Below are 25,783 nucleotides of genomic sequence, written 5' to 3' on the forward strand. Positions count from 1 at the left end.
TTGTTTAACCCCTTAATGACCAAGGACGTACGCCACACGTCCTCAAAAAAAAGTCAGTTAATGACCGAGGACGTGTGGCGTACGTCCTTGGTCTGGAAAGCAGCTGGAAGCGATCCTGCACGCTTCCAGCTGCTTTCCGGTTATTGCAGTGATGCCTCGATATCGAGGCATCCTGCAATAACCCCCCTTGGCCATCCGATGCAGAGAGAGCCACTCTGTGGCCCTCTCTGCACCGGACATCGGTGGCCGGTATCGTTGGTGGGTGGGAGCAAGTCTGGGAGGCGGGTGGTCGGCCATCGATGTGCCGAATGGAGTGGAGGGGGGCGGGATCGGGGGCGGGAGGGTCGGGAGCGCGCACGGGAGCGCGCGCGTGCACGGGGGGGCGGCGGGCGGGCGCGTGCACGGGGCGGGAGCGGGAGGGAACCGCTGCACTACAGAAAAATAAACTGGGTAAAGTAATCAAAAAAAGTTATTAAAGCTGTAAATAAACAGCTAAGGGACCTGGAAGGGGTGGGGGGGTTGATCTTGGGGGGGGGGGGAAGCTACACTACAGAAAAGATCATTTAAAAAAATAAAAAGGCACATTTTTTTTTACTACACTGGGTACTGGCAGACAGCTGCCAGTACCCAAGATGGCGCCCATTAAGGCAGAGGGGGAGGGTTAGAGAGCTGTTTGGTGGGGGATCAGTGAGGCTGGGAGCTAAGGGGGGATCCTACACAGCAGCATATGTAAATATGCTTAAAAAACACAAAAAAGGCCCAAATATAGCTTTTATTTTAGTACTGGCAGAGTTTCTGCCAGTACTTAAGATGGCGGGGACAATTGTGGGGTGGGGGAGGGAAGAGAGCTGTTTGGGAGGGATCAGGTGGTCTCATGTTTCAGGTGGGAGGCTGAGCTCTACACTAAAGCTAAAATTAACCCTGCAAGCTCCCTACAAGCTACATAATTAACCCCTTCACTGCTAGCCATAATACACGTGTGAAATGCAGCGGCATTTGGCGGCCTTCTAATTACCAAAAAGCAACGCCAAAGCCATATATGTCTGCTATTTCTGAACAAAGGGGATCCCAGAGAAGCATTTACAACCATTTGTGCCATAATTGCACAAGCTGTTTGTAAATGATTTCAGTGAGAAACCTAAAATTGTGAAAAATTTAACGTTTTTTTTAATTTGATCGCATTTGGTGGTGAAATGGTGGCATGAAATATACCAAAATTGGCCTAGATCAATACTAGGGGTTGTCTACTACACTACACTAAAGCTAAAATTATCCCTAAAGGCTCCCTACATGCTCCATAATTAACCCCTTCACTGCTGGGCATAATACACGTGTAGTGCGCAGTGGCATTTAGCAGCCTTCTAATTACTAAAAAGCAACGCCAAAGCCATATATGTCTGCTATTTCTGAACAAAGGGGATCCCAGAGAAGAATTTACAACCATTTAAGCCATAATTACACAAGCTGTTTGTAAATAATTTCAGTGAGAAACCAAAAGTTTGTGAAAAAATTAGTAAAAAAGTGAACGATTTTTTGTATTTAATCGCATTTGGCGGTGAAATGGTGGCATGAAATATACCAAAATGGGCCTAGATGAATACTTTGGGATGTCTACTAAAAAAAAATATATACATGTCAATGGATATTCAGAGATTCCTGAAAGATATTAGTGTTCTAATGTAACTAGCGCTAATTTTGAAAAATAATGGTTTGGAAATAGCAAAGTGCTAATTGTATTTATGGCCCTATAACTTACAAAAAAAGCAAAGAACATGTAAACATTGGGTATTTCTAAACTCAGGACAAAATTTAGAAACTATTTAGCATGGGTGTTTTTTGGTAGTTGTAGATGTGTAACAGATTTTGGGGGTCATAGTTAGAAAAAGTGTGTTTTTTTCAATTTTTTCCTCATATTTTATATTTTTTTTTATAGTAAATGATAAGATATGATGAAAATAATGGTATCTTTAGAAAGTCCATTTAATGGCGAGAAAAACGGTATATAATATGTGTGGGTACAGTAAATGAGTAAGAAGAAAATTACAGCTAAACACAAACACCGCAAAAATGTAAAAATAGCCTTGGTCCCAAACGGACAGAAAATGGAAAAGTGCTCTGGTCACTAAGGGGTTAAATTGGTTGATTGGTATTTTCATGATCTCTTTATGTTACTTTTGTTTAAGTGGATTATTTAGTATTGTCACAGTCTCTTTATGTACGCAGGAAATGTGATCAGGGTGGACTTGATACCAAGACAGAGATTTGAGGATTGTGTGCTAATGGTATCTTAGATAACCCCCTCCACACACACACTGCAATGAAACTAGAGCTGATACTGTAATGAAAGAGATTGTACAGAGTATGTTTCTCACTAGCACTGATACAATTCAGCCTATTGTTACTATTAGTTGCTACAGTTAGATCTCATGGAACTAGTAGATCCTTTATGTGTAAAAGAAAGAAATTCAGTTAAAGGGACACTGAACACAAATTTTTTTCTTTCATGATTCAGATAGAGCATGCAATTTTAAGCAACTTTCTGATTTACTCCTATTATCAAATTTTCTTCATTCTCTTGGTATCTTTATTTGAAAAGCAAGAAAGTTTAGATGCCGGCCTATTTTTTGTGAACAACCTTGCTGATTGTTTGATTAATTTAACCGACCAATAAAAACAAGTGCTGTCCAGTGTCTGAACAAAAAAATAGCTTAGATGTCTTCTTTTTCAATAAAGATAGCAAGAGAACAAAGAAAAATTGATAATAGGAGTAAATTAGAAAGTTGCTTAAAATTGCATGCTCTATCTGAATCACAAAAGAAAAAAATTGGGTTCAGTGTCCCTTTAAAGGGATATGAAACCCAATTTTTTTCTTTCATGATAAAGATAGAGCATGTGATTTTAAGCAACTTTCTAATTTACTCCTATTATCAATGTTTCTTCATTCTCTTGTTATCTTTTGTTGAAAAGCAGGAATGTAAGCTTAGGAGCCGGTCCATTTCTGGAGCACTATATGGCAGCAGTTTTGCAAGAATGTTATCCTTTTGCACTATTTCCTGCTATGTAGTGCTCCAGATGCCTAGGTATCTCTTCAACACAGAATATCATAGAAATGAAGCAAATTTGATAATAAAAATAAATGGGAAACTTTTTTTTAAATGGTACGTTCCGTCTGAATCACAAAATGTAAACAAAAAGTATTGGTGTTCTACTGAGCAACAAAACGTTTGTGCTCATTGGCTAGAAGGGACAACTCACACAGAAAAGTTGTTCATCTTCAACAAACAGAAAAACAAAGCTTGTGCTCATTTTTGAACATTCCATTTGTAATGGGACAGAAAAAAATGAATATTATGTTCTTTTAAATGCTGAGATAGACACGAAGAACATAATGTTGAGTTTGTTTACCGTACACTTATTATACGTGCACTCTTTTCTCATAATAAATGCAAAAAAAAATATGTAAGACAGCATTATTTCAGTCTGAAGTTAGCAGTAATTTGCAGAATCCTTTCTTTTCAGAAAGAGGAGCTGAATAGAATTGTAACAGAGATGGCACGGACAAATACAGCAAAGAAAAACCATAAATATCTGGCATATGCATAAGGCTTTACTAAGAATGAATTGTTAAAGGACCAGTAAATACTGTAGATTTGCATGATAAAAAGACAATGTAATAGCAATTAGTCTGAACTCAAATGAGTAGCAGATTTTTTTTTCTGACAAATTTCAAAGTTATGTCGATTTCCACTCCCCATGTATCATGTGACAGCCATCAGCCAATCACAAATGCATTTACGTATAGTCTGTGAATTACTGCGAATGCTCAGTAGGAGCTGGTGACTCAAAAAGTGTAAATATAAAAAGACTGAGCACATTTTGTTAGTGGAAATAAATTCAAAAGTTGCTTAAAATTGCCTGTTCTATCTGAATCATGAAAGTTTAATTTTGGCTTGAGTGTCCCTTTAAAGGGACAGTGTACTATAAAATTGTTTTCCAATGACTTGTTATACCCACTGCAGTATATAAAATGTACGGGAAAAAGGCTAAAATTGCAGGGAGAGCAGACCTCCTTACCTATCTATTTATCTACTGTATCTATCTATCGCCCTCTTATCTCCGATTACACAAAAGCAAGTGTAATTGAAAATGCACATTTTGGTACAAATATCTCACACCCCTCACTGAGCTTTTCAGTATAAGTGGCGATACAACAGGCAGAAGCAGCTATTCCAAAGTACACAAAGGAGCTATATCTAAACCATGTAATACACTCCAGCAGGTAGAAATGAATAACCAGGAACACATTAAAGGGGAGTAGATACAGTACAATGTCCCTTTAAGCATACACTTCAGGAAATACAGGCAAAATAAGTTTGCTGTCAACATCTATGTTTCCATATATTTAGCAAGTTACATAGAATATGAATTGGAAATGTGTTTTGTTGCATGCTTCATCTGCATAATGTAAGTTTAATTTTGACTTTAGTGTCCCTTTAATGGCAGGATTGGCCTGGGGACAACATGACATGATTATACTTAAAGGGATACTAAACCCACACTGTACCCAAAAAATTTCTTTCGTGATTCAGATAGAGCATACAATTTTAAGCAACTTTCTAATTTACTCCTATTATCAAATGTTTTTTATTCTCTTGGTATCTTTATTTGAAATGCAAGAATGTAAGTTTAGATGCCGGCCCATTTTTGGTGAACAACCTAGGTTGTCCTTGCTGATTGGTGGATAAATTCATCCACCAATCAAAAACTGCTGTCCAGAGTGCGGAACCAAGAAAAAAAGCTAAGATGCCTTCTTTTTCATATAAAGATAGCAAGAGAATGAAGAAAAATTGATAATAGGAGTAAATTAGAAAGTTGCTTAAAATTGCATGCTCTATCTGAATCACAAAATAAATTTTTTAGGTACAGTGTCCCTTTAAGCAACTTCTTAATTTACTCATATTATTATTTTTTCTTTATTCTTTTTGTATATTTATTTGAAAAAGCAGGATTAAAAGCTTTGGAGCCATTTTAGGTTCAGCACCACCTGGGTTGCCACCAATCAGCAAGCAGTATCCAGGGTACTGAATCAAAAATGGGTCGGCTCCAAAGCTTTCATTTCTGCTTTTTCAAATAAAGATATCAAAAGAACGAATAAAAAATAACCATAGGAGTAAATTAGAAAGTTGCTTAAAATTGCACGCTCTATACGAATAATGAAAGAAAAAATGTGGGTTTAGTATCCCTTTAAAGCCAACCAGAGAGGGAGCAAGGAGGACAAAAGCCTCCCCCCATACATTTTTTAGTGCTTCATATTGAAATGTCAGGATCTACTTTATTCACTGTTTTGTTAACAGCTACATGTAGTTGAACAGCGCAATCGGGCACAATGTCATTAGACACTGAGCCTGTGACGCGCTGGTTTAAAAAGCTGCCGCGCAGAAGAGGATGGCTTCACTTAAGAGGTAAATATAGTTTTAGACTTCAGATTAGGTATTTTGTAAAATGTTTTCACATGAAAGGCTTTCCTTATATTACATAGTGAATAATTATGTAGCATTAAACGCAACCTTTACTGTCCCTTTAAAAGTGCTTGGGGCATTTTATTTGTAGTCCCTCCCCTGAAAAACTTGTGTGCGCACTCACACTTACCCTAAAGATAGTGTTTTAAAATAAAATGAAGTCATATTCACGAAGATAAAAATGACAAGATTACACAATTTGGTACAAATACACATTTAATTGCCTAGTAAGGTGCTTGTTTTCAGTAAAAAATGACTTGGGCTGCACTGGTTTAGAATAACATAGAAGAGGCTGTTAATTCATGTAGTACTTTGACATAGCCAGCAGAAAACTATTAAACATGGAGAGTATGACCCAGTGACACAAACAAGAGAGAACTATACTGTTGGTAATGTGCCAGCTGCATTCCCTGCAGTCACACCTGTCTTGCAGTGAAGGGGTTAAGGTAGGTCTCCTCCCTGTGTAACCAGAGCTGCAGGTAAGGACACTCCTGTGAGCTGACTCAGACATTCTCACACAGACACACATGCAGAGGGAGTATGGGATTGCTGATTGTCCTGGCGTTGCTGTTTGCCACAGGTGAGGAGTTTGTGGGCACTAAATCCCCAGGAGGAGGGAGTTTGTGCAAAATGTGGGGTACTGGCAGGAATTCTTATGTAATCTTCTGTGTTTTCGTCTTGGACGACGGATTTATATAGTAGGTGTGCTGGGCTCTGTCATTGAGACACTACATGAAAATAATGCTAGAACTGCAGCAGGACTGTAACACAGGCAGAATCAGCTGTATTAGTAACATAACAATCAGCTGTATAAGTAACATAACAATCAGCTGTATAAGTAACATAACAATCAGCTGTATCAGTAACATAGCAATCAGATGTATCAGTAACATAACAATCAGCTGTATAAGTAACATAACAATCAGCTGTATAAGTAACATAACAATCAGCTGTATCAGTAACATAACAATCAGCTGTATCAGTAACATAGCAATCAGCTGTATCAGTAACATAACAATCAGCTGTATCAGTAACATAGCAATCAGCTGTATCAGTAACATAACAATCAGCTGTATAAGTAACATAACAATCAGCTGTATCAGTAACATAGCAATCAGCTGTATCAGTAACATAGCAATCAGCTGTATTAGTAACATAACAATCAGCTGTATAAGTAACATAACAATCAGCTGTATAAGTAACATAACAATCAGCTGTATCAGTAACATAGCAATCAGATGTATCAGTAACATAACAATCAGCTGTATAAGTAACATAACAATCAGCTGTATCAGTAACATAGCAATCAGCTGTATCAGTAACATAACAATCAGCTGTATCAGTAACATAACAATCAGCTGTATCAGTAACATAGCAATCAGCTGTATCAGTAACATAGCAATCAGCTGTATCAGTAACGTAGCAATCAGCTGTATCAGTAACGTAGCAATCAGCTGTATCAGTAACGTAACAATCAGCTGTATCAGTAACGTAGCAATCAGCTGTATCAGTAACATAGCAATCAGCTGTATCTGTAACGTAGCAATCAGCTGTATCTGTAACGTAGCAATCAGCTGTATCAGTAACATAGCAATCAGCTGTATCAGTAACGTAGCAATCAGCTGTATCTGTAACGTAGCAATCAGCTGTATCAGTAACGTAGCAATCAGCTGTATCAGTAACGTAGCAATCAGCTGTATCAGTAACGTAGCAATCAGCTGTATCTGTAACGTAGCAATCAGCTGTATTAGTAACGTAGCAATCAGCTGTATTAGTAACGTAGCAATCAGCTGTATTAGTAACATAACAATCAGCTGTATAAGTAACATAACAATCAGCTGTATCAGTAACGTAGCAATCAGCTGTATCAGTAACGTAGCAATCAGCTGTATCAGTAACGTAGCAATCAGCTGTATCAGTAACGTAGCAATCAGCTGTATTAGTAACGTAGCAATCAGCTGTATCAGTAACGTAACAATCAGCTGTATCATATAAATATCCTAACAATAAAACAAGCACTCTGTGACCCCCTGGTTTCTGTACCACCACCTCTAAACCTGATATGTATTTCATTGTGTTTGTAACCTTACAGACAGCTAACCCAGTCCTGCTCCTGTCTCTGTCACGTCACTTTCTTATGGCTTCTCTCATTTTACTCGCACTGTGCTCCAACTAGAGAGGACAGAAACCCAGAGATGACAGTTAGAAAATATATATTTGGTGCCATTGCAGGGGAAATCATATGGTTAAGATTTACTTCATGTTATCATTAAAGGGACAGTCTACTCCAGAATGTTTATTGTTTCAAAATAAAGATAATCCCTTTATTACCCATTCCCCTGTTTTGTATAATCAACACGGTTATATTAATACACGTTTTACCTCTGTGATTACCTTGTATCTAAGCCTCTGCAGACTGCTCTCTTATCTCAGTTCTTTTGACAGATTTGCATTTTTAGCCAAATAGTGCTGACTCATGGGTAACTCCACGGGTGTGAGCACAATGTTATCTATAAGGCGCACATGAACCAGTGCTATCTAGCTGTAAAGAAAACTGTCAAAATGCACTGAGATAAGAGGCGGCATTCAAGGGCTTCGAAATTAGTATATGAGCCTACCTAGATTTTAACAAAGAATACCAAGAGAACAAAGCAAATTTTATGATAAAAGTAAATTGGAAAGTTGTTTAAAATTGTATGCCCTATCTGAATCATGGAAGCTTTATTTTGAATAGGCTGTCTCTTTAAGGGCTACAAATAACATTTTAGTCTCTGGGGTCCATTAGCTAACTTGTATTGGTCTATTCTATTATTTAGACTTTACATTTTAAAGCATCAAGTAAATATTATACGTTTTCTACAGCTGCCTTCATAATATGCATTAGAGAATGTTCTTTCTGTTCCATTAATTTCAACCCTGTCCCCTCTATTCCTCAGCTATCACCCTCACCTAACTGCTTCTCACTTTCCTCCTCTAATCTTCTTCTTAATCTTCTCTCTTCCATAACCATTTGTATCTCACATTCTTCCCCCAGTTTCCATCCATCAGACGAGTAACTCTGGCCAGGCCTCAGTCTACCTTCCTGTATCTGCCTCATACATATCTTTCTCTCGCCCCCTAAACCTCTCACTTGTGACCCTTCATACCTGGGACTCTCCTGTCTCTCCCCCTTTATTATCTACTTCCCCCCACACCCTCCTTTACCTTTTAATATCTGCCCCTTCATATCCATTATACCTCCATTTACTATATCAGCTCCCTCACATCTTCCTACCCCAGATGTATCTCTAATCTGAACCCTTCTTTTTTCTATCAAGGCTTTTTATATTTGTTTGCTCTTATATCTCACTGCTCACTTCTTTATCCCCTCACTTTTATTGCTATCTACACTTCTCCCATTTCCCTCACCCCTCTGATATCTGACTAGCGGCTTTTCTCTACCATAAAGCCCCTCCCATATCAGCCATTTGTACCTCTCTTAACCCTCTCTATCCCTTTATCTGTTTTCTCTCACACCCTGATGTCTCCTCATATTACATTTCTCTCCACACACCTGTACTCTTTTATATCTACCCCCCCTTGCTCACATCTCTCTTTTTTGTCCAGGCTCTGCTGTGGAAGTGTACACCCACAAGGAATTAGAAGCTGTGAATGGCACTGATACTCGGCTAAAGTGCACATTTAAATCAGATTCTCCGTTGGGAGATGATGTCACTGTGTCGTGGTACTTCCGACCCCTCTGGGGGGGTACTGATGAATCCGTAAGTAACAGCAACTAATAAACTGGCAAAGTGGTCTCTAGCTCACCAAACGTCCTTGAGGTGCTATCCACACGATCTAATTACTTTCCTAGAGTTGTCATTTACTGACCTAGAGGTGCCAGGTTCACTTACTATCACTATTCTAGATGTTAGGCACATCAGGTTTTCTAGAGATGATTATACTAGATTTGCTAAGATTGAGAGTGTGTATAATCTTGTAAAAAAGTTATCTCACGTGCCCATGATACCTATTTTTTTTTAAATGAGAGGGACATAAACTGTTTTGTCTAAAAAAATCCATTAAACAATTGCAATGACATCCAGCAGCGATTCATAAGATAAATTTTACTACAATTGCAGCCAATAAAACCAAACTGTATGGTGGTAGACTAGCTTTTTTATGAGTGCCACATGGGCAGTTGTGCCATATGTACCCCCCCCCCCCACTGTCCTGGATGGTTCAGGCTTTATACAGTTTTATTAATATCAGAATGTATAACTGTCCCAGAAGATTAAGATTGTATAATATCCTTAGTGGATTCATGTAACACCCCTTATATGCTTGTGAGAGCAGATGGGCTCTTGCTATAATACAGTATAATAACATAGATACGGAGTACTAAGACATTTATTGGCAATATTACACAAGGTTTACCAATACTGAGTACTAAGACATTGATTGGCAATATTACACAAGGTTTACCAATACTGAGTACTAAGACATTGATTGGCAATATTACACAAGGTTTACCAATACTGAGCACTAAGACATTTATTGGCAATATTACACACAAGGTTTACCAATACTGAGTACTAAGACATTTATTGGCAATATTACACAAGGTTTACCAATACTGAGTACTAAGACATTTATTGGCAATATTACACAAGGTTTACCAATACTGAGTACTAAGACATTTATTGGCAAAATTACACAAGGTTTGCCAATACTGAGTACTAAGACATTTATTGGCAATATTACACAAGGTTTACCAATACTGAGCACTAAGACATTTATTGGCAATATTACACAAGGTTTACCAATACTGAGTACTAAGACATTTATTGGCAATATTACACAAGGTTTGCCAATACTGAGTACTAAGACATTAATTGGCAATATTACACAAGGTTTACCAATACTGAGTACTAAGACATTTATTGGCAATATTACACAAGGTTTACCAATACTGAGTACTAAGACATTTATTGGCAATATTACACAAGGTTTGCCAATACTGAGTACTAAGACATTTATTGGCAATATTACACAAGGTTTACCAATACTGAGTACTAAGACATTTATTGGCAATATTACACAAGGTTTACCAATACTGAGCACTAAGACATTTATTGGCAATATTACACAAGGTTTACCAATACTGAGTACTAAGACATTTATTGGCAATATTACACAAGGTTTACCAATACTGAGTACTAAGACATTTATTGGCAATATTACACAAGGTTTACCAATACTGAGTACTAAGACATTTCTTGGCAATATTACACAAGGTTTGCCACTAAAATAAAAATACTAGTGCAATTTAGATGTTCAGATATCACAGTCCTAAAGGGACTGTTCTTGCTACTTTCTATAATTCTAGAGTTATGTGTATATCTTCTCTTCATATGCCATGTTTTTTTCCCTTTTCACATGACAAGTTTGAGCTCCTAGAGGTGCCACCCTTGGTTTACCACGTGCAGAGGTCCTGGCTTGTGTTCATGTCTGTGCATGCTGAACACACCAGGCTGTATTGCAACATGCCGAGTCTGATCAGTGTGTAATAAGAGAGGGAGAAATGATCAGTGCGTTTGTGTATGTATATTTGTCAGATTGTGTGAGAGTCTGTAAGGTTGGCATTACTACTGTGTGTGTATATATGTGTGACAAAGGTAGCCCATATTACCACTGTGTGTATACATGTGTGACAAAGGTAGCCCATATTACCACTGTGTGTATACATGTGTGACAAAGGTAGCCCATATTACCACTGTGTATATATATGTGTGACAAAGGGAGGCCCATATTACCACTGTGTGTATATATGTGTGACAAAGGGAGGCCCATATTACCACTGTGTGTATATATGTGTGACAAAGGTAGCCCATATTACCATTGTGTGTATATATATATATGTGACAAAGGTAGCCCATATTACCACTGTGTGTATATATGTGTGACAAACGTAGCCCATATTACCACTGTGTGTGTATATATGTGTGACAAAGGTAGCCCATATTACCATTGTGTGTATATATGTGTGACAAATGTAGCCCATATTACCACTGTGTGAAAGAAGGTAGCCCATATTACCACTGTGTGTATATATGTGTGACAAAGGGAGGCCCATATTACCACTGTGTGTATATATGTGTGACAAAGGTAGCCCATATTACCATTGTGTGCATATATGTGTGACAAAGGTAGCCCATATTACCACTGTGTGAAAGAAGGTAGCCCATATTACCACTGTGTGTATATATATGTGTGACAAAGGGAGGCCCATATTACCACTGTGTGTATATATGTGTGACAAACGTAGCCCATATTACCACTGTGTGTGTATATATGTGTGACAAAGGTAGCCCATATTACCACTGTGTATATATATATGTGTGACAAAGGTAGCCCATATTACCATTGTGTGTATATATGTGTGACAAATGTAGCCCATATTACCACTGTGTGAAAGAAGGTAGCCCATATTACCACTGTGTGTATATATGTGTGACAAAGGGAGGCCCATATTACCACTGTGTGTATATATGTGTGACAAAGGTAGCCCATATTACCAATGTGTGTATATATGTGTGACAAAGGGAGGCGCATATTACCACTGTGTGTATATATGTGTGACAAAGGTAGCCCATATTACCACTGTGTGTATATATGTGTGACAAAGGGAGGCCCATATTACCACTGTGTGTATATATGTGTGACAAAGGGAGGCCCATATTACCACTGTGTGTATATATGTGTGACAAAGGTAGCCCATATTTCCACTGTGTGTATATATGTGTGACAAAGGGAGGCCCATATTGCTACTGTGTGTATATATGTGTGACAAAGGGAGGCCCATATTGCTACTGTGTGTATATATGTGTGACAAAGGGAGGCCCATATTACCACTGTGTGTATATATGTGTGACAAAGGGAGGCCCATATTACCACTGTGTGTATATATGTGTGACAAAGGGAGGCCCATATTGCTACTGTGTGTATATATGTGTGACAAAGGGAGGCCCATATTGCTACTGTGTGTATATATGTGTGACAAAGGGAGGCCCATATTGCTACTGTGTGTATATGTGAGGGAGGGGAAGTCTAGTATTATAACTGTGTCTGTGTTTATATGTGTGAGACAGAACAGGCGCTAGAATTAGCTGTGTGAGTAACGAGACTAGCATCATCACCATGGGTTCCATTTATTAAGCAGTGGGTGCTGCTTCAGAGCCCCATCGTTTCAGGTTCGCCTGAATTGGAAGTTAAGAAGCAGTGGTCATAAGACTGCTGCTCCTTAACTGTGGTGGACTGAATCATCGCAATCCGATATGATCTAGATGATTGACAGCCCCTGCTAGCCGCCAGTGAGCATGGGGCGGCATTGCACAAGCATTTCACCAGAAATGCTTGTGCAATGTTAAATGCCGACAGCGTGTGCTGCCTGTATTTAAAAAGGTTAAGCGGACTTGATTCACTACAGCAAATCATGTCCGCTCGACTTGTTACTAGTATGTGCTTTTGTGTATATATGTGTGAAATAGAAGGGAGAGTAACTTTACTAGTATGTGCGTTTGTGTATATATGTGTGAAATAGAATGGAGAGTAGCTTTACTAGTATGTGCGTTTGTGTATATATGTGTGAAATAGAATGGAGAGTAGCTTTAATAGTATGTGCGTTTGTGTATATATGTGTGAAATAGAAGGGAGAGTAGCTTTACTAGTATGTGCGTTTGTGTATATATGGGTGAAATAGAAGGGAGAGTAGCTTTACTAGTATGTGCGTTTGTGTATATATTTGTGAAAGAGAAGGGAGAGTAGCTTTACTAGTATGTGCGTTTGTGTATATATGTGTGAAATAGAAGGGAGAGTAGCTTTACTAGTATGTGCGTTTGTGTATATATGTGTGAAATAGAATGGAGAGTAGCTTTACTAGTATGTGTGTTTGTGTATATATGTGTGAAATAGAAGGGAGAGTAGCTTTACTAGTATGTGCGTTTGTGTATATATGGGTGAAATAGAAGGGAGAGTAGCTTTACTAGTAGGTGCGTTTGTGTATATATGGGTGAAATAGAAGGGAGAGTAGCTTTACTAGTAGGTGCGTTTGTGTATATATTTGTGAAAGAGAAGGGAGAGTAGCTTTACTAGTATGTGCGTTTGTGTATATATGTGTGAAATAGAAGGGAGAGTAGCTTTACTAGTATGTGCGTTTGTGTATGTATTTGTGAAATAGAAGGGAGAGTAGCTTTACTAGTATGTGCGTTTGTGTATATATGTGTGAAATAGAAGGGAGAGTAGCTTTACTAGTATGTGCGTTTGTGTATGTATTTGTGAAATAGAAGGGAGAGTAGCTTTACTAGTATGTGCGTTTGTGTATATATGTGTGAAATAGAAGGGAGAGTAGCTTTACTAGTATGTGCGTTTGTGTATATATGTGTGAAATAGAAGGGAGAGTAGCTTTACTAGTATGTGCGTTTGTGTATATATGGGTGAAATAGAAGGGAGAGTAGCTTTACTAGTATGTGCGTTTGTGTATATATTTGTGAAAGAGAAGGGAGAGTAGCTTTACTAGTATGTGCGTTTGTGTATATATGTGTGAAATAGAATGGAGAGTAGCTTTACTAGTATGTGCGTTTGTGTATATATGTGTGAAATAGAAGGGAGAGTAGCTTTACTAGTATGTGCGTTTGTGTATATATGTGTGAAATAGAAGGGAGAGTAGCTTTACTAGTATGTGCGTTTGTGTATATATGGGTGAAATAGAAGGGAGAGTAGCTTTACTAGTATGTGCGTTTGTGTATATATTTGTGAAAGAGAAGGGAGAGTAGCTTTACTAGTATGTGCGTTTGTGTATATATGGGTGAAATAGAAGGGAGAGTAGCTTTACTAGTATGTGCGTTTGTGTATATATGTGTGAAATAGAATGGAGAGTAGCTTTACTAGTATGTGCGTTTGTGTATATATGTGTGAAATAGAATGGAGAGTAGCTTTACTAGTATGTGTGTTTGTGTATATATTTGTGAAAGAGAAGGGAGAGTAGCTTTACTAGTATGTGCGTTTGTGTATATATGGGTGAAATAGAAGGGAGAGTAGCTTTACTAGTATGTGCGTTTGTGTATATATGTGTGAAATAGAATGGAGAGTAGCTTTACTAGTATGTGCGTTTGTGTATATATGTGTGAAATAGAATGGAGAGTAGCTTTACTAGTATGTGTGTTTGTGTATATATGTGTGAAATAGAAGGGAGAGTAGCTTTACTAGTATGTGCGTTTGTGTATATATGGGTGAAATAGAAGGGAGAGTAGCTTTACTAGTATGTGCGTTTGTGTATATATGGGTGAAATAGAAGGGAGAGTAGCTTTACTAGTAGGTGCGTTTGTGTATATATGGGTGAAATAGAAGGGAGAGTAGCTTTACTAGTAGGTGCGTTTGTGTATATATTTGTGAAAGAGAAGGGAGAGTAGCTTTACTAGTATGTGCGTTTGTGTATATATGTGTGAAATAGAAGGGAGAGTAGCTTTACTAGTATGTGCGTTTGTGTATATATGTGTGAAATAGAAGGGAGAGTAGCTTTACTAGTATGTGCGTTTGTGTATATATGTGTGAAATAGAAGGGAGAGTAGCTTTACTAGTATGTGCGTTTGTGTATATATGTGTGAAATAGAAGGGAGAGTAGCTTTACTAGTATGTGCGTTTGTGTATATATTTGTGTAATAGAAGGGAGAGTAGCTTTACTAGTATGTGCGTTTGTGTATATATGTGTGAAAGAGAAGGGAGAGTAGCTTTACTAGTATGTGCGTTTGTGTATATATGTGTGAAAGAGAAGGGAGAGTAGCTTTACTAGTATGTGCGTTTGTGTATATATGTGTGAAAGAGAAGGGAGAGTAGCTTTACTAGTATGTGCGTTTGTGTATATATGTGTGAAAGAGAAGGGAGAGTAGCTTTACTAGTATGTGCGTTTGTGTATATATGTGTGAAAGAGAAGGGAGAGTAGCTTTACTAGTATGTGCGTTTGTGTATATATGTGTGAAAGAGAAGGGAGAGTAGCTTTACTAGTATGTGCGTTTGTGTATATATGTGTGAAAGAGAAGGGAGAGTAGCTTTACTAGTATGTGCGTTTGTGTATATATGTGTGAAAGAGAAGGGAGAGTAGCTTTACTAGTATGTGCGTTTGTGTATATATGTGTGAAAGAGAAGGGAGAGTAGCTTTACTAGTATGTGCGTTTGTGTATATATGTGTGAAAGAGAAGGGAGAGTAGCTTTACTAGTATGTGCGTTTGTGTATATATGTGTGAAAGAGAAGGGAGAGTAGCTTTACTAGTATGTGCGTTTGTGTATATATGTGTGAAAGAGAAGGGAGAGTAGCTTTACTAGTATGTGCGTTTGTGTATATATGTGTGGGTGAAAGAGAAGGGAGAGTAGCTTTACTAGTATGTGCGTTTGTGTATATATGTGTGAAAGAGAAGGGAGAGTAGCTTTGCTAGTATGTGCGTTTGTGTATATATGTGTGGGTGAAATAGAAGGGAGAGTAGCTTTACTAGTATGTGCATTTGTGTATGTATGTGTGAAAGAGAAGGGAGAGTAGCTTTACTAGTATGTGTGTGAAATAGAAGGGAGAGTAGCTTTACTAGTATGTGCTTTTGTGTATATATGTGTGAAAGAGAAGGGAGAGTAGCTTTACTAGTATGTCCGTTTGTGTATATATTTGTGAAATAGAAGGGAGTGTAGCTTTACTTGTATGTGCGTTTGTGTATATATTTGTGTAATAGAAGGGAGAGTAGCTTTACTAGTATGTGCATTTGTGTATATATTTGTGTAATAGAAGGGAGAGTAGCTTTACTAGTATGTGCGTTTGTGTATATATGTGTGAAAGAGAAGGGAGAGTAGCTTTACTAGTATGTGCGTTTGTGTATATATGTGTGAAAGAGAAGGGAGAGTAGCTTTACTAGTATGTGCGTTTGTGTATATATGTGTGAAAGAGAAGGGAGAGTAGCTTTACTAGTATGTGCGTTTGTGTATATATGTGTGAAAGAGAAGGGAGAGTAGCTTTACTAGTATGTGCGTTTGTGTATATATGTGTGAAAGAGAAGGGAGAGTAGCTTTACTAGTATGTGCGTTTGTGTATATATGTGTGAAAGAGAAGGGAGAGTAGCTTTACTAGTATGTGCGTTTGTGTATATATGTGTGAAAGAGAAGGGAGAGTAGCTTTACTAGTATGTGCGTTTGTGTATATATGTGTGAAAGAGAAGGGAGAGTAGCTTTACTAGTATGTGCGTTTGTGTATATATGTGTGAAAGAGAAGGGAGAGTAGCTTTACTAGTATGTGCGTTTGTGTATATATGTGTGAAAGAGAAGGGAGAGTAGCTTTACTAGTATGTGTGCGTTTGTGTATATATGTGTGAAAGAGAAGGGAGAGTAGCTTTACTAGTATGTGCGTTTGTGTATATATGTGTGAAATAGAAGGGAGAGTAGCTTTATTAGTATGTGCGTTTGTGTATGTATGTGTGAAATAGAAGGGAGAGTAGCTTTACTAGTATGTGCGTTTGTGTATATATGTGTGAAATAGAAGGGAGAGTAGCTTTACTAGTATGTGCGTTTGTGTATATATGTGTGACAAAGGGAGGCCCATATTGCTACTGTGTGTATATGTGAGGGAGGGGAAGTCTAGTATTATAACTGTGTCTGTGTTTATATGTGTGAGACAGAACAGGCGCTAGAATTAGCCGTGTGAGTAATGAGACTAGCATCATCACCATGGGTTCCATTTATTAAGCAGTGGATGCTGCTTCAGAGCCCCATCGTTTCAGGTTCGCCTGAATTGGAAGTTAACTGTGGTGGACTGAATCATCGCAATCCGATATGATCTAGATGATTGACAGCCCCTGCTAGCCGCCAGTGAGCATGGGGCAGCATTGCACAAGCATTTCACCAGAAATGCTTGTGCAATATTACATGCCGACAGCGTGTGCTGTCTGTATTTAGCCAGGTTAAGCGGACTTGATTCACTACAGCAAATCATGTCCGACCGCTCGACTTGTTAAATCTACCCCCATGTGTGTTTGTGTGTATATATGTGTGAAATAGAAGGGAAAGTAACTTTACTAGTATGTGCGTTTGTGTATATATGTGTGAAATAGAAGGGAGAGTAGCTTTACTAGTATGTGCGTTTGTGTATATATGTGTGAAATAGAAGGGAGAGTAGCTTTACTAGTATGTGCGTTTGTGTATATATGTGTGAAATAGAAGGGAGAGTAGCTTTACTAGTATGTGCGTTTGTGTATATATGTGTGAAATAGAAGGGAGAGTAGCTTTACTAGTATGTCCGTTTGTGTATATATGTGTGAAATAGAAGGGAGAGTAACTTTACTAGTATGTGCGTTTGTGTATATATGGGTGAAATAGAAGGGAGAGTAACTTTACTTGTATGTGCGTTTGTGTATATATGGGTGAAATAGAAGGGAGAGTAGCTTTACTAGTATGTGTGTTTGTGTATATATGGGTGAAATAGAAGGGAGAGTAGCTTTACTAGTATGTGCGTTTGTGTATATATTTGTGAAATAGAAGGGAGAGTAGCTTTACTAGTATGTGCGTTTGTGTATATATGTGTGTAATAGAAGGGAGAGTAGCTTTACTAGTATGTGCGTTTGTGTATATATGTGTGAAAGAGAAGGGAGAGTAGCTTTACTAGTATGTGCGTTTGTGTATATATGTGTGAAAGAGAAGGGAGAGTAGCTTTACTAGTATGTGCGTTTGTGTATATATGTGTGAAAGAGAAGGGAGAGTAGCTTTACTAGTATGTGCGTTTGTGTATATATGTGTGAAATAGAAGGGAGAGTAGCTTTACTAGTATGTGCGTTTGTGTATATATGTGTGAAATAGAAGGGAGAGTAGCTTTACTAGTATGTGCGTTTGTGTATATATGTGTGAAATAGAAGGGAGAGTAGCTTTACTAGTATGTCCGTTTGTGTATATATGTGTGAAATAGAAGGGAGAGTAACTTTACTAGTATGTGCGTTTGTGTATATATGTGTGAAATAGAAGGGAGAGTAGCTTTACTAGTATGTGCGTTTGTGTATATATGGGTGAAATAGAAGGGAGAGTAACTTTACTTGTATGTGTGTTTGTGTATATATTTGTGAAAGAGAAGGGAGAGTAGCTTTACTAGTATGTGCGTTTGTGTATATATGTGTGAAATAGAAGGGAGAGTAGCTTTACTAGTATGTGCGTTTGTGTATATATGTGTGTAATAGAAGGGAGAGTAGCTTTACTAGTATGTGCGTTTGTGTATATATGTGTGAAAGAGAAGGGAGAGTAGCCTTACTAGTATGTGCGTTTGTGTATATATGTGTGAAAGAGAAGGGGGAGTAGCTTTACTAGTATGTGCGTTTGTGTATATATGTGTGAAAGAGAAGGGAGAGTAGCTTTACTAGTATGTGCATTTTTGTATACAGGTATACCCCGCTCATACAGCGGGTTAGGGACCGGAGCCCCACTGTAAAGTGAAAACCTCCTTAAAGTGAAACAAGGCAGTTTTAGCTTTCTTTTTACTTGCCAGTGTGTTTAAAAGCTTGAAAACATGTTTGAACTAACATGAACTAACATATATTAGGGGTGCAATAGTGCTACGTTTAGTTTAACACTAGCACAGCACAGTATTCAATTAGTATTCAATAAATACTGTACCTGTAAAATAGTTACAATTACTGCAGTAAATTTGGCAGACTACAATACTGAGACACAGATTGCACTATAATGCTGTAAACAGTAAACTGTGAATAACAAAATGGTGACAGTCACTTTTCTTGCAATCTTACGAGTCCGACAATTACAGCACTGTTTCAAAATCCTTTGATGTTGAACTTTAGCTCCACAAAGCGATGTATTAGCGAAGTGCTGTAAAGTGAGGTATACCTGTATATGTGTGAAATAGAAGGGAGAGTAGCTTTACTAGTATGTGCGTTTGTGTATATATGTGTGAAATAGAAGGGAGCGTAGCTTTACTAGTATGTGCGTTTGTGTATATATGTGTGAAATAGAAGGGAGAGTAGCTTCACTAATATGTGCGTTTGTGTATATATGTGTGAAATAGAAGGGAGAGTAGCTTTACTAGTATGTGCGTTTGTGTATATTTGTGTGAAATAGAAGGGAGAGTAGCTTTACTAGTATGTGCGTTTGTGTATATATGTGTGAAATAGAAGGGAGAGTAGCTTTACTAGTATGTGCGTTTGTGTATATATGTGTGAAATAGAAGGGAGAGTAGCTTTACTAGTATGTGCGTTTCTCTGTGTAAAGGACTTCACCAATATCACATTTCTAGTATTTTTGGTGGGTTCCAGACTACTTTTTTTGATTGGTTGCATCTTGACTAGTGATTATATTTTCATGATGATGTAGGATGTTGGTAGCCCTATGTTTTTACAAAGATGAGTGTACTCTATTAGTGGATTGTAACCACTCAAGGTAATTTCAGTTTATGGGTTTTAGTAAATTTATACTGCCTAAGGAAACAATTAGTACACTGAGAAACAATTTGTAGATTACTTTTGCAACATTGTTTTAATAAAATTGTCTCTGGTGCACTTCTAGAATGCTCTTTTGTATAGACGGTGAGCATTTACTGTATTTATATAAATATGTATATATATTATAATTTATATTTATTTATATAAAAACATAATTTATGCTTACCTGATAAATTTATTTCTCTTGTGGTGTATCCAGTCCACGGATCATCCATTACTTGTGGGATATTCTCCTTCCCAACAGGAAGTTGCAAGAGGATCACCCACAGCAGAGCTGCTATATAGCTCCTCCCCTAACTGCCATATCCAGTCATTTGACCGAAACAAGCCGAGAAAGGAGAAACCATAGGGTGCAGTGGTGACTCTAGTTTAAATTAAAATTTAGACCTGCCTTAAAAGGACAGGGCGGGCCGTGGACTGGATACACCACAAGAGAAATAAATTTATCAGGTAAGCATAAATTATGTTTTCTCCTGTAAGGTGTATCCAGTCCACGGATCATCCATTACTTGTGGGATACCAATACCAAAGCTAAAGTACACGGATGAAGGGAGGGACAAGGCAGGAACTTAAACGGAAGGAACCACTGCCTGTAGAACCTTTCTCCCAAAAATAGCCTCCGAAGAAGCAAAAGTATCAAATTTGTAAAATTTTGAAAAGGTATGAAGCGAAGACCAAGTCGCCGCCTTGCAAATCTGTTCAACAGAAGCCTCATTTTTAAAGGCCCAGGTGGAAGTCACAGCTCTAGTAGAATGAGCTGTAATCCTTTAAGGGGCTGCTGTCCAGCAGTCTCATAGGCTAAGCGTATTACGCTCCGAAGCCAAAAAGAAAGAGAGGTTGCTGAAGCTTTTTGACCTCTCCTCTGTCCAGAGTAAACAACAAACAGTGTAGATCTTTGGCGAAAATCTTTAGTAGCTTGTAAGTAAAACTTCAAAGCATGGACCACGTCCAGATTATGTAAAAGACGTTCCTTCTTTGAAGAAGGATTAGGACACAATGATGGAACAACAATCTCTTGATTGATATTCTTGTTAGAAACTACCTTAGGTAAAAACCCAGGTTTTGTACGCAGAACTACTTTATCTGAATGGAAAATCAGATAAGGAGAATCACATTGTAAGGCAGATAACTCAGAGACTCTCCGAGCCGAGGAAATAGCCATCAAAAACAGAACTTTCCAAGACAAAAGTTTAATATCAATGGAATGAAGGGGTTCAAACGGAACCCCTTGAAGAACTTTAAGAACCAAGTTTAAGCTCCATGGGGGAGCAACAGGTTTAAACACAGGCTTGATTCTAACCAAAGCCTGACAAAAAGCTTGAACGTCTGGAACTTCAGCCAGACGCTTGTGCAAAAGAATAGACAGAGCAGAAATCTGTCCCTTTAAAGAACTAGCTGATAATTTTTCCAAACCCTCTTGGAGAAAGGACAATATCCTAGGAATCCTAACCTTACTCCATGAGTAATTCTTGGATTCACACCAATAAAGGTATTTACGCCATATCTTATGGTAGATTTTCCTGGTGACAGGCTTTTGTGCCTGTATTAGGGTATCAATGACTGACTCGGAGAAGCCACGCTTTGATAAAATCAAGCGTTCAATCTCCATGCAGTCAGTCTCAGAGAAATTAGATTCGGATGATTGAAAGGACCTTGTAGTAGAAGGTCTTGTCTCAGAGGCAGGGTCCATGGTGGAAAGGATGACATGTCCACTAGGTCTGCATACCAGGTCCTGCGTGGCCACGCAGGCGCTATCAAGATCACCGATGCTCTCTCCTGTTTGATTTTGGCAATCAGTCGAGGGAGCAGAGGAAACGGTGGAAACACATAAGCCAGGTTGAAGAACCAAGGCGCTGCTAGAGCATCTATCGGTGCCACTTCTGGGTCCCTGGACCTGGATCCGTAACAAGGAAGTTTGGCGTTCTGGCGAGACGCCATGAGATCCAGTTCTGGTTTGCCCCAACGATGAACCAATTGAGCAAACACCTCCAGATGGAGTTCCCACTCCCCCGGATGAAAAGTCTGACGACTTAGAAAATCCGCATCCCAGTTCTCTACACCTGGGATATGGATTGCTGATAGGTGGCAAGAGTGAGTCTCTGCCCAGCGAATTATCTTGGAGACTTCCAGCATCGCTAGGGAACTCCTGGTTCCCCCTTGATGGTTGATGTAAGCCACAGTCGTGATGTTGTCTGACTGAAATCTGATGAACCTCAGGGTTGCTAACTGAGGCCAAGCTAAAAGAGCATTGAATATTGCTCTTAACTCCAGAATATTTATTGGGAGGAGTTTCTCCTCCTGAGTCCACGATCCCTGAGCCTTCAGGGAATTCCAGACTGCACCCCAACCTAGAAGGCTGGCATCTGTTGTTACAATTGTCCAATCTGGCCTGCGAAAGGTCATACCTTTGGACAGATGGACCCGAGATAGCCACCAGAGAAGAGAATCTCTGGTCTCTTGATCCAGATTTAGCAGAGGGGACAAATCTGTGTAATCCCCATTCCACTGACTGAGCATGCATAGTTGCAGCGGTCTGAGATGTAGGCGCGCAAATGGCACTATGTCCATCGCCGCTACCATTAAGCCGATTACTTCCATACACTGAGCCACCGAAGGGCGCGGAATAGAATGAAGAACACGGCAAGATTTTAGAAGCTTTGATAACCTGGACTCTGTCAGGTAAATCTTCATTTCTACAGAATCTATCAGAGTCCCTAGGAAGGAGACTCTTGTGAGTGGGGATAGAGAACTCTTTTTTTCCTTGTTCACCTTCCACCCATGTGACCTGAGAAATGCCAGAACTATGTCCGTATGTGACTTGGCAATCTGAAAGCTTGACGCCTGTATCAGGATGTCGTCCAGATAAGGGGCCACTGATATACCTTGCGGTCTTAGAACCACCAGAAGCGATCCCAGAACCTTTGTAAGGATTCTTGGAGCTGTAGCTAACCCGAAGGGAAGAGCCACAAATTGGGAATGCCTGTCCAGAAAGGCAAACCTTAGGAACCGATGATGATCTTTGTGAATCGGTATGTGAAGGTAAGCATCCTTCAAATCCACTGTGGTCATGTATTGACCCTTCTGGATCATAGGTAGGATGGTCCGAATAGTTTCCATTTTGAACGATGGATTCTGAGGAATTTGTTTAAGATATTTAGATCCAAAATGGGTCTGAAGGTTCCCTCTTTTTTGGGAACCACAAACAGATTCGAATAAAAACCCTGTCCCTGTTCCGTCCGTGGAACTGGACAGATCACTCCCATAATTAGGAGGTCTTGCACACAGCGTAAGAATGCCTCTTTCTTTATCTGGTTTACAGATAATCTCGAAAGGTGAAATCTCCCTTGAGGGGGGGAAGCTTTGAAGTCCAGAAGATATCCCTGAGATATGATCTCCAACGTCCAGGGATCTTGAACATCTCTTGCCCACACCTGGGCGAAGAGAGAAAGTCTGCCCCCTACTAGATCCGTTACCGGATAGGGGGCCGTTCCTTCATGCTGTCTTAGAGGCAGCAGCAGGCTTTCTGGCCTGCTTGCCCTTGTTCCAGGACTGGTTAGGTTTCCAGCCCGGCTTGGATTGAGCAAAAGTTCCCTCTTGTCTTGTAGCAGAGGAAGTTGATGCTGCACCTGCCTTGAAGTTTCGAAAGGCACGAAAATTAGACTGTTTGGCCTTTGATTTGGCCCTGTCCTGAGGAAGGGCATGACCCTTACCTCCAGTAATGTCAGCAATAATTTCCTTCAAACCAGGCCCGAATAGGGTCTGCCCCTTGAAGGGAATGTTAAGTAATTTAGACTTTGAAGTGACGTCAGCTGACCAAGATTTAAGCCATAGCGCCCTACACGCCTGGATGGCGAATCCAGAATTCTTAGCCGTTAGTTTAGTCAAATGAACAATGGCATCAGAAACAAAAGAATTAGCTAGCTTAAGTGTTCTAAGCTTGTCAATAATTTCAGTCAATGGAGTAGCTGTCTGAAAGGCCTCTTCCAGAGACTCAAACCAGAAGCAGCAGCAGTGACAGGCGCAATGCATGCAAGGGGCTGCAGGATAAAACCTTGTTGAATAAACATTTTCTTAAGGTAACCTTCTAATTTTTTATCCATTTGATCTGAAAAAGCACAACTGTCCTCGACAGGGATAGTGGTACGCTTTGCTAAAGTAGAAACTGCTCCCTCCACCTTAGGAACCGTCTGCCATAAGTCCCGTGTGGTGGCGTCTATTGGAAACATTTTTCTAAAAATAGGAGGGGGGGGGAAACGGCACACCAGGTATATCCCACTCCTTATTAATAATTTATGTAAACCTTTTAGGTATTGGAAAAACATCAGTACACACCGGCACTGCATAGTATTTATCCAGTCTACACAATTTCTCTGGCACTGCAATTGTGTCACAGTCATTCAGAGCAGCTAACACCTCCCCAAGCAATACACGGAGGTTCTCAAGCACGCCATTCTCCCTCTGAAGTTACCTCACTCCTCAGGCATATGTGAGAACAGCAGTGGATCTTAGTTACTTCTGCTAAGATCATAGAAAAACGCAGGCAGATTCTTCTTCTAAATGCTGCCTGAGATAAAATAGTACAACTCCGGTACCATTTAAAAACAATAAACTTTTGATTGAAGAAAAAACTAACTATATTACACCACTTTCCTCTTACTACCTCCAGCTATGTTGAGAGTTGCAAGAGAATGACTGGATATGGCAGTTAGGGGAGGAGCTATATAGCAGCTCTGCTGTGGGTGATTCTCTTGCAACTTCCTGTTGGGAAGGAGAATATCCCACAAGTAATGGATGATCCGTGGACTGGATACACCTTACAAGAGAAAAGGGATTTGAAACCCAAAAACATTCTTTGTGATTCAGACAGAACATACCATTTTAAAAAAAAGTTTCCAATTTGCTTCTATTATCAAATTTGCTTTGTTCCCATGATATTCTTTGTTGAAGAGACATCTAGATAGACATCTGAAGCACTATGTGCAGGAAATAGTGCTGCCATCTAGTGGTCTTGCAAGTGGATAACATTCTTGCAAAATTGCTGCCACATAGTGTTCCAGAAATGATCCGGCTCCTAAGCATACGTCCCTGCTTTTCAAAGAAAGATACTAAGAGAATGAAGAACATATACAATTGAAGTAAATTAGAAAGTTGTTTAAAATTGCATGCTATATATGAATCATGAAATAAATATTTTGAGTTTCATATCCCTTTATGTCTGCTTGCTATTAAAGGGACTGCATACACCAATTTTCATATAAGTGAATATAACAGACACTTCTATAAAGAATAATATGCACAGAGACTGATCTAAAAATCTATTATAAAACCTTTTTAAAACATACTTAGAAGCTCCCAGTTTAGTATTGTTGATGAGCTTAGGCTGAGACACCCACTTAAAGGGGCTGGGAAAGCAGGAACAGCAGACACTCATATAAAAAGACAGATAATACCAACATAAGCCTCAGGAATCTGTAGACATCAGTATACATCTAAACCTTTGGGGCTTGGTTATGCAAAACTATACATTTTAACAAAAACACTCACAGATGGGCTATATAAATGGATCATCTACAAAACATTTATGCAAAGAAAAATGTAATGTACAATGTCCCTTTAAGCAGACAAAAGAACATGGAAGGTCTATTTGGGAGTTTGTAGAAGAAGCAGAGACCTTTGTCAGTTGGGGTAACAGCTAGCTGGGAGGCTGCACATTTCTCCAGACTGCCGCACTTGTCTTAGTTCATAATGTCTGTGAGT

General features: G+C 39.0%; 1 protein-coding gene across 2 annotated transcripts in view; it reads left to right on the top strand.

The window, feature by feature from the left end:
- Positions 1-6,011: 6,011 nt before the first annotated feature.
- Positions 6,012-25,783, top strand: part of MPZL2 (myelin protein zero like 2) — an 88,993-nt gene continuing 69,221 nt past the window's right edge. For both annotated transcript variants that reach the window (XM_053691292.1, XM_053691293.1), the window contains exons 1-2: positions 6,012-6,099; positions 9,126-9,280. In XM_053691292.1, coding sequence (XP_053547267.1) covers positions 6,060-6,099; positions 9,126-9,280 — 195 coding nt within the window. In that variant the 5' untranslated portion in view covers positions 6,012-6,059. The remainder of the gene's footprint in view (positions 6,100-9,125; positions 9,281-25,783) is intronic.

The sequence above is a fragment of the Bombina bombina genome, chromosome 8 (genome assembly GCF_027579735.1).
Source record: "Bombina bombina isolate aBomBom1 chromosome 8, aBomBom1.pri, whole genome shotgun sequence".
NCBI lineage: Eukaryota > Metazoa > Chordata > Amphibia > Anura > Bombinatoridae > Bombina > Bombina bombina.